The sequence below is a fragment of the Lissotriton helveticus genome, chromosome 8 (assembly GCF_964261635.1).
Source record: "Lissotriton helveticus chromosome 8, aLisHel1.1, whole genome shotgun sequence".
NCBI lineage: Eukaryota > Metazoa > Chordata > Amphibia > Caudata > Salamandridae > Lissotriton > Lissotriton helveticus.
The window spans coordinates 1,616,771,591-1,616,781,324 of NC_136069.1; the positions used below are offsets into that span (position 1 = coordinate 1,616,771,591).

A 9,734-nucleotide genomic window follows, 5' to 3' on the forward strand; every position below is an offset into this window, starting at 1 on the left:
AGTATTCGTTTTTGAGAGCCATGAGGCTCTGAGGGGGCATTCTGTTCTGCGAGCCCGGCGAGGCTCATTGCCCCTAGTTGTTCTTTGAGCCCACGAGGCTCTCGCCCCTATTTAGTTAGAGCCCACAGGAGGTTCTGGGGGCATTTGATTAATTTAGAGCGCTGAAGCTCTACATTGCCTATTTTGCTTTGCGAGCCACAGAGGCTCTAGGGGGACACAGGCAGTTAGTTGGTTGTAGCCCCGAGGCTCCCACGCTGTGTCTCCCCACCATTGTTCTTGAGCCCACCCGGCTCCAACGTTGCCTACTCGCTATTTACAACTGTCCAGCACTTAGTGGACAGTTGCTACGTTTAGGCTTTTGTGTCTGTGCTGCCTGCGCAGACCCCTGACTTTGAGACTCAGGGCATTCCGCCCCTTTCGAGGCCAGTTGGCCTGAGGGACATTTTGAGTGTTGTGCTACATGCACCCTGCGCATTGTGATTTCTTTGCTATATGATTCTTGCGCAAAAGTTCTAACCTGCACCTCTGAATGTGTTTTAATGTTACATGTGCAATTCTTGTTTATTATTACCTTTGCTAAAAGTGACCTGCTTAGGTGATTCTTTGTTCTTTTATTCCCCTTTGCTAAAAGTGACCTGCTTAGAGGAATGTTTGTTTTTACCTTTGCTAAAAGTGACCTGCTTAGGTAATTCTTTATGTGTTTATCCCCTTTGCTAAAAGTGACCTGCTTAGAGGAATGTTGATGTTTGATGGCCTTTGCTAAATGTTACTTGCCTAGGTGATTATTTTAGGTTTCCTTCCCCCTGCGTGATTTCCCTACAGAGACTAGGGTGGCGTAGGAGGTGATAGGTTTTCCTTCCATAGGTTTCCTTCTCCCTGCGTGATTTCCCTACAGAGACTAGGGTGGCGTAGGAGGTGATAGGTTTTCCTTCCATAGGTCCTGCTGATAAGGTCCTAGCTCCCTGCGTGATTTCCCTACAGAGACTAGGGTGGCGTAGGAGGTGATAGGTTTTCCTTCCATAGGTTTCCTTCTCCCTGCGTGATTTCCCTACAGAGACTAGGGTGGCGTAGTAGGTGATAGGTTTTCCTTCCATAGGTCCTAGCTCCCTGCGTGATTTCCCTACAGAGACTAGGGTGGCGTAGGAGGTATTTTCTCTTTACCAGTAGTTACTGGTTGTATGCTACATTTACTATTTCTGTGTTACAGTCATTGTATGTTTATGTGCTAAAGTGTTATACCTACAAGTATTATTTCTAACAAGTGCATACCCCTGACAGTGGTCCAGGTGGCCCTGTCCTGTACATAATCCCTTGTAAATCTTGCCCGTGCCTGTTGGCACATTGTAAAGTGTGTGTGTTATCTAATGTGTTTTTATTATTATAATACAAAGGCTATTTTTGATATAACCTTGTGTGGAGTTTCCTTTGTGGTGGGCCTTTGGTTGTTGTCGCTGGGGTGCGCGCGCAAACGCTTTACACATCGCCTCTGAGATTAGCCTTGCTGCTCGCGCCACGTTACCTAGAGGGTGAGCGGGGGTTATCTTGGTGTGTGACTCCCTAGCCCTGACCTTAGAAATGATGATCCCTGACTGACCTCGACGCGAGTCTTGGCCGGCCAGGGTCGCGTTTCTAACAGGGGGCAATAGACAATTATCGGCAATTTAGCGGCTGTTTTCGGCCGCTAAGCGGCGATAATTCTATCGCCCTATTAGCAAGCTGTCGCTAACTGATGTTAGCGACATCTTCTAGGCGATAGCGATAGGTTTGGGGCCCGCTTTGCATGTCAGCGATGTTTATCGCTAATGACATGCAAAGTGGGCGTACCCAACCCGTTAGCGACTGTAAGCAGTCGATAACGTCGCTATCGCCTATTAACAAGGCAGGTGTAGTGTTGGAAATATTCGCGCTAAGCGCGAATATCTCCAAATACTAACACCTGCTCAGACCAGTTCTTAGCCACGTTATCCAATGGGAGGTGGATAGCATGGCTAAGAGCATTTTGTTGCTAATGCGTGAATATCGCTGTATTCTCAGCGATATTCACGCTATCGCCGGAAAATTCATCGCTTTGGAGATAAACGTTGCTAATAGCACGTTATCTCAGCGATATTTTCTGGCAATGCTTAGCGATAAAAAATTCGTTGCTAAGCCTAGTTAGCGATAAATATCGCTAATCGTTGGTAATATGCCCCAAAGAATGATGCATTATCTCTTGGAACTAATTTTCTTGAGATGGCATTTTTATTGTGTCATGGAATAGGGAAATTGTTGTTTTATTGGCATTTATCATGTTAAAGGGATATGGGAGTTTTCATGTTCTGGTGGGTTTCACCAGTGTGGATGAGTTTATAGTGAAAACTGGCAAATCTAAATATGTACCTGTATAGGCATGTGCTACTTCAAAAATAAAATGTGCAATTCATCTCAGCAAAAGTCATCTCATTACAAAGTATAAATGTTTTTTTTTTCATTTGCAGGTCATTGGCTAGTAAACCTGATTTAAGTGATGGCATCTATCAACACCAGCAGCTCCAGTTTTCCATCTTTCCTACTAATGGGATTTTTTGACGCTGAGGTCACTCACCTATGGATTTCTGTTCCTCTGTGTTTTTTGTATCTTCTCTCTGTTCTTGGCAATGGCCTCATCATGTTCATTGTAAAGACCGATAACCATCTCCGTGAGCCCATGTACCTTTTCCTATCGATGCTTTCAGCCACTGATTTGGGCTTGACGCTGTTTACTCTTCCCACAGTGCTCAGTGTTTTCTGTTTTGACATTAGAACTATTAACTTCTTTGGGTGCCTGACCCAGCTGTTTCTCATACACACACTGTCCTCGACCGGATCCGCCATTTTGGTGGCCATGGCCTTTGATCGCTATGTTGCCATATGTAACCCTCTGAGGTACGTGTCCATATTACATCCATTGATATCAAAGATAGGATTGGTGGCTCTCGCAAGAGGTGCTTGCATTCATTTCCCATTACCCTTTTTGCTCAAAAGACTACCGTATTGTGACAACAGCAAGCTCTATCATGCTTTCTGCTTCCATCCAGATGTGATGAAGCTTGCCTGTGCTGACACAACTATAAACAGCACCTATGGGTTGGTTCTGGTCCTCTGCACTTTCTTGCTAGATTCACTGTTTATCCTCACCTCATATCTCATGATTCTAAAGACTGCCTTAAAGGTGACATCAAAAGCAGAATGCCTGAAAGCGTTCAGCACCTGTGTGTCCCACATCTGTGTTGTGCTCATATTTTACATCCCTCTGATTGGCCTGACCTTGGCACACAGGTATGGGAAGAATGCTTCTCCTGTTCTGCATGTGACCATGGGACTTGCCTACTTGTGTGTACCCCCAGCACTGAACCCAATTATTTATAGCATAAAAACCAGGAAAATCAAAAATGCAATCTGGAAATTCTTGAGCATTAAAACAAGAAGGAAAGAGGATGCCAACACCCTTGATGCCAGGACAAAATCCACCTCTACAATACATTCACAAGCATTTAAAAACTGAGCATTAATGCAGTGATGGATTTTACTAGGCTGGTAAATGTGTGACGTATGTGGACTTTATTTCACATGTGTGATGTGTAGGACAATTGCACTAAGTCCAATTTATTAATGTGTGATATTGTATTGTTTTCATAATGTTACCAGATTTTGTGTTTGGGTAGCAAACCATGGGCCATGTCAATTAAGGTGTTTTTAAGGAAATTAAATTTTATTTCTAGCATCCTATGTAACGGTCTATTGAAGCCTTTGCATCTTTGCACATCTTGGGACATATTCTGCTTCTGGACGTCTATAAAAAAATCACGTCTTTTGTGATAATCAGCCACGGTGCGTCCATTGGGGCGTAGGGGCGTAGCCCCACAAGCCCATGGACAACACTGCTCGGCTGCTGCAAGAAATTATAAACACACACACTGACTGGTGATGAAACATTTAGTAAAAGTCATGCGTGCGCCGCCGGGAATCACCCGAGTAATCTGGGAGAGCGCTGCGCAGGGGGGCTGGTCTGGACTGCTGCGCAGCTTGAGTGACAGTCCACGTGATGCAATCACTCAGCTGCAGCAGCAGACAGCCAGGCCAGCCAAGGTATCTAGCGCGCAAGTGATGCTTGGGGCAGAAACTAGCCCAAGCATGCGCATGAAAGGTCCCCCATAGAGAGTGACCGGGGGGGTGCTCGTTTAACCTGGCCGCAGCCCCCGGCTTTACAGAGGCGACACAGGGCGAGCAGTCAGTGAGCCCCACTAGCCAATCCTGGCGCTGCTTGCAGTGCCAGGATTGGCCGGTCAACGCGCAGCAGGGCAGGGCAATCCATTATTGGATGCCGAGCGTGGGTGGTGACACACACACTGCATAATGGCTAATCACTGTGTGTGACTTCATGTAGTCATGGAGTGATTGGCCATTTTGCGGCACTGCTGAGCTGACGTCAGGTCATCTACTCGCCACCAGTCTAGCCTTGTGTGGACCGTGTGCATGAAGGACTCCTTCCCTGTGAACGGTGAGTGGTTTGACTGTGTCACGGTGCACAATTTTAGGCGAAGTTGTGTTTTAGTGACTGGTATTTCAAACATTGTGAAAATGAATGTGTCCCTGTGTAAGGTAACTGGTGCTGAAAAGCGCTCCAATACCTTTGGGTCGAGTTCGCGCTATATAAATCTGCAAGAGAGAAGAACAAAACCCTGAGGGTAAAGCATGATGTAGCTCTGTGCTTTCTGCTTGCTAGAGACTTGGGCCCCTCCCGTGTGACAGAGCACTGTTGTGTCCGGTGGCCGGTGCATCCATGCAGTCCTAACGCGTACAGGGAGTAATTTCGGCCAAGGTATTGTGTGACCTACATTCGTGATGTAATAAAGGTGTAGTTGGCCCTGAAAGAAACATTTAGATTTGGTCCACATTCCCTAGATTTACAGTACAAAAAAAATACAGGCACTAATTGTGATGGAGTGATCTCCTCACACCACCCATGTGCCCTACCTAGTGTAACTGGGCCTTCTACGTTATTGACAACTCCCCATGGTCGCCTGTTGCTGCATCGCGAGATGGTGGTAATCCCCATCTTTAATCACCGGCTTCCTTTTTACTCACCACTGTAAACTAGAAGTACAGTACAATGTATTCTCTTGAAGCAAATAGACTTCAACTCCCATAATGCTTCTGTCAGTAGGTCACCAGCCAGGTTCTCCCTGTTTGTTTTCTTTTGTCTGCATCTCACATAAAATAAACTCGACTACCAGGTTCCACATTATCACTCCAATCACCATGACAGTTCCTTTATTCCATCAAAGAAGACTACCAATGAGACAGACATTCCGAAGGGAAGAAAGGTAAAAACACTGAAAATGTCAAATTTGAATTTCTGTTCTTACTTTACTTTTTGCTGGATGATTGTACACTGTCCTGCGCATTTTTTTTGTATTGACTATGCATCCCCGACCAGTTCAAAAATAAAACTTCCACCAAGTAACAGCACAGATGTTTTTTTACGTAGGAAGGCTTTGCAGTGATGGGATACATTTATAAAATGCTTCACTGCGAACGGATATATTTGCACCACTTTCGTGCATTGTACATTACTTTAGCAATAAAACAATGCACATATTTTCTTTTCAGTGTAAATGCTAAATATCTGCTTAAAATCATATGCATTAATCATTATAATTAATTAAAGGTTAATTCCACTCCTTTTGCCAAGGCATTCTGGAGAATATGCTGTAGCATTCCCTGAAGCTTCAGACAATAACTAGCATCCCTTATGCATCAGTCGTCTTATTTACATTTAGGGTCCTGCTGTGGTTAGTAAAATTGCTGTTAGGTGCTTCCTGATTTTTGTTTGTAATGTGTGTTCTCCTAAGCGGTATACTAACAGCTAGAGTTAACTTTTCATTGATATACACATTAATGCTTTGCTATTTTAAATTCACATCTTCAATTCTTAGGCCTCGCGTACAAACAGCTTTAGCTGTGTGTTGTCAATGATCCAATGTCTCCAATACAAAATACATAGAGTAAGCCAGAACCTAGTGTATGATCGAATGGCTTTCTTCTCTGTCTCAGTTCCCTGCTCCTTTTTAATTGCTTTTTTCCATGTTCTTGATGTTGTCCCCCCCACTGCAGCATAGCTTCTATAATAATTATTAGGTTGATTTGTATCCTTTCACTGCTCTGAGGGGACTATTTTTTCTCTCCCTTTCAGCCCTCCATGGGAGCACATGATTTCCTTGCTGACTTCCCTTTCCCTGACTTAATTACTATTATTGTTCTTTTTTTGCGAGGACCCAGCGGAACACTGCTACTGGGCCCCTCACTATGGAGACCCCAATTGGAAAACCAAAGAACCAAGGCATTCAACAAACATATTATGCACCTTTTTGATGATGTTTTTAAATGCTTTTATGTGGCTGGTGTTACCCTTTCGTAATACATCAGTCTGTATGCATGTTGGTAAAGAGGATATGTTTGTATTTTCGCCTGTCTCAAAAATGAACTGAGCTGGCCTGATTCATTTGTGTTTTTCTGGGCTTCCCTGCGTTCCTTCTGTTGTGAACCTGAGTCCACAGAAGGTGCGGCACCTTGTAATAATGTCTGTATTCTGTGTTTGTGCTTACTTTTTATGGTCCCGGTGATGACTATTTGCGTGCACAGTAATGTCTAAAAAACAAACTGTAGTTCGGACCGAATCTGTCCCCAGTTTCTGAGAGGGCCGTTACGGGGAGTGACCTGCCTGAGTGAGGCCCTGATTAACGGCGTGTTTTCAGCCTGAATGGAACTGGAGGTGAGCCCGCTGCCTACACATGGCCTGCCAGGGAGGTGCCTAATGGGCTACAGGGCTGATGTTATCCTTCAAAGACAGATACCTTGCAGATACAGTTAGTAGTGGGCTGCTATTGCTGGTTACTCCCCGTCATAGGTTCATGAGCCTCCTGGAGCTGACAGTTACTCGTTGTTTATCACAAGGTCAAGGGGACCGAGCACGATATCTGCATGAGGCCACATGTGGCTGGACTGGAATCAGGCAGTTCTGTGTGTCTGTGTGTGTATGCTAGATCCTTTATTTGCCTTTTCGAAAGAACAGTGGAAAATGTAAATCGCAGTGGTATATAACCTGTTTGTGCCCATGGCCACTCTGGTGTATTGGCTTTTGAATTTAGTTTGATTCTTGGTGCCTAATAACATGTACAACTTTCTCCCCAATTTCAAAATGCCTCATCATTAGTTGACATCTTGTCTTGTATTGTGTCCATGTTGTACACAGGCCTGCTCAGCTTTCTGGTTTCTGATGTTTACAGCCTCCTTCTCATGTTTGGCCTCTCTGAGTGAGGTTTCACAAATGACTAGGTCAGCATCTGAGACTTTATATTTGTTGTATCTTTTTCAAAGTTATTTTTTGTTCCTTTTCAGGAGAAGGCTGTGCAACTGCTAATGAGAGTTTTGGTTTCTGTTATGCGTGCCTCATTCGAAGCAATATATGTAGAAAATATTTAGGTCATGCAAATTGGGGCGTGGTTTGCCTTATTTGCTTATTGCTAGGGGGCTTGTCGCTGCTTTCACAGTTTTGTACTCTGGTTACTGTGTCGAATAAACTTGTGCAGACTTCCAGAAAGAGTGCAGGAGTGCAGGGGGGTAGAGCAGGCCCCTGAACCCATTGTAGGTACACAACTGCACTCGTACACTCCAGCCCTGGCCGAAAGCCAGATTTGGGAGACTCGAGGCCCCTCATGACACAATGCAGGGAGCGCCCATCATTTTGGATGAGTGGGTTCATGCTCTCTTCCAACAGGAAGTGTGCTTCTCTTGGGTCATTTATATGCCAAGTTTAGCTGGATCAGGACTCATCTGCTGTGTAAAGGGGCTGCACATTTCTTTCAAACACAAGCGTTCTTTATAGCTTTCAACTGTGTTGGGCCAGAGGATGCTATACTCAGCTTGTAAGTGCGAGCAATGCTCACGCTCCTCCTGTTTTATTGGGCTGCTCAGATTATTGATAAACGTCACCTGTACACACTCTGCAGTGAATGTGCTATGAATAGGCGGTGCTTTGGGTGTGAGTTAAAGAGACTGCTTATTAAAAGTTAATAGGTTGAAAGTTGTTAGAAAAACAGAACAGATGCCAAAGCAGTAAAATCAGGTCATCTTCATATTAATGTGACTAAAGAGCACACAATGGCTGCCACAGTGCCACCATATTTTTGTGGGCCCCGCTGCTTCCATCTTTCCCTTAGCCTGTAAGACTACACTGCTTCAGAGTTGGCCTTGCAACAATATTTATGGTTTTGCGGTTTTGCTGGTGGGATGTGCTCACTTTTGGGGTACATCTAAGATGTAAACAAAGACGGACTGTAAAAACTGGCTGCAAGTACTTAGGCCTCAAACAGCCTGACAGCAAGCTCCCTGCAGGAACACAATCTGCATGAGTGTGTGTGTCTGTGTGTGTGTGTGTGAGTGTGTGTGTCTGTGTGTGTATGCTAGATCCTTTATTGGCCTTTTCGAAAGAATAGGCATGTGTGGTAGCGAGCTGGCACCTCATGTAGTGACTGTGGAGAGTGGAATCTATCTAGATATGTGTGTGTGAGCATGTGTATGTGTGGGGGGTGTCTGTGTGAGTGTGTGTGTGGATTGATGTGTGGGTGTGTGTGTGAGTCTGTATGTGAAAGCGTGTCTCTGTGTGTGGGCGTGTGTTTGTAATGTAATAACTGCACTTTCACAATTGCTTTATTAACCTTCCTGCTTTCTCAAATTTGCTTGAAAATGCACGATTTTTCTTCTCTTTTTTCAAAATTTTCCGAACCCCCCTTATGGGCAGAAAGGCACAAAAAACGAGTGGGACAGAGGCCAGAAAGGCACAAAAACGAGTTGGACAGAGGGCAGAAGGGCACAAAAACGAGTGGAACAGGGGGCAGAAAGGTACAAAAAACGAGTGGGACAGAGGGCTTTGTAAAGGCTGACTCGCAACTTCTTCTACTCTTAGAGCTGAGATTTTTCTTCTTTTTTTTCAACATTTTCTTTCTAAGAGGTTCGGGCTCGCTTGCTGCGCTCGCTCGCTACGGTGCTGTATGAAAATCATTTTGCGCGTCACCACTTTCAAATGTCACCCACCGCCCCTGGTGATAATTGCTACTAATATCCTAGTTTCACACTAGATATGGTCCTGTGAGACAGAGATATAGCTCAAAGCATACTGTTAGTGATTGACTCCTACATATCTCCCCAGTGTCATGAAAAATTCTGAAAAATGTAAAAACAATATACATGCTCTAGTGAGGAATTAAGGAATGATGCCATACCTTGGATGATGCCTTGCACTAAGTAGGTTCTTTCTGGTGAAAGAGATCTCACATCACAGAGTAAAGCCTCTACATGGGCGAGGGTAAAGAAAAAGTGTTAAACCTTCTCAAAGTGTGAAAATCAGGAATTTTGAAAATCTTTGTGGGAGAAAAGAAGCTTTGCACACTCCGGTGATATGAAACAAGAACAAGATGCACAAGATGATTATGCTGCAGTACACAATTAGATAACGTTTTGGTAAAAATAATACAAACTGTGATGTTTAAAAATGTTCTTAAAATAAGCTTCAACATTTAGCAAATCTCAGTCAGCAATTTCAAATGCAAAAGTAAGGATTCAATATCAGTGAATCGCAAGCAATCATTTTTAAAAGGTGAATGGAGTATTGACCTTATCTGATGCTCTCTCATTACTATTGAAGGCACACATAC

The 9,734-nt window shown here is 44.2% G+C and overlaps 1 protein-coding gene across 1 annotated transcript; it reads left to right on the plus strand.

Annotated features, from left to right (window-relative positions):
* Positions 1-2,506: 2,506 nt before the first annotated feature.
* Positions 2,507-3,523, plus strand: LOC144773989 (olfactory receptor 51G2-like). Its single transcript, XM_078659034.1, has one exon. It carries the CDS (start codon positions 2,507-2,509, stop codon positions 3,521-3,523), a length of 1,017 nt encoding a protein of 338 aa, XP_078515160.1.
* Positions 3,524-9,734: the final 6,211 nt, after the last annotated feature.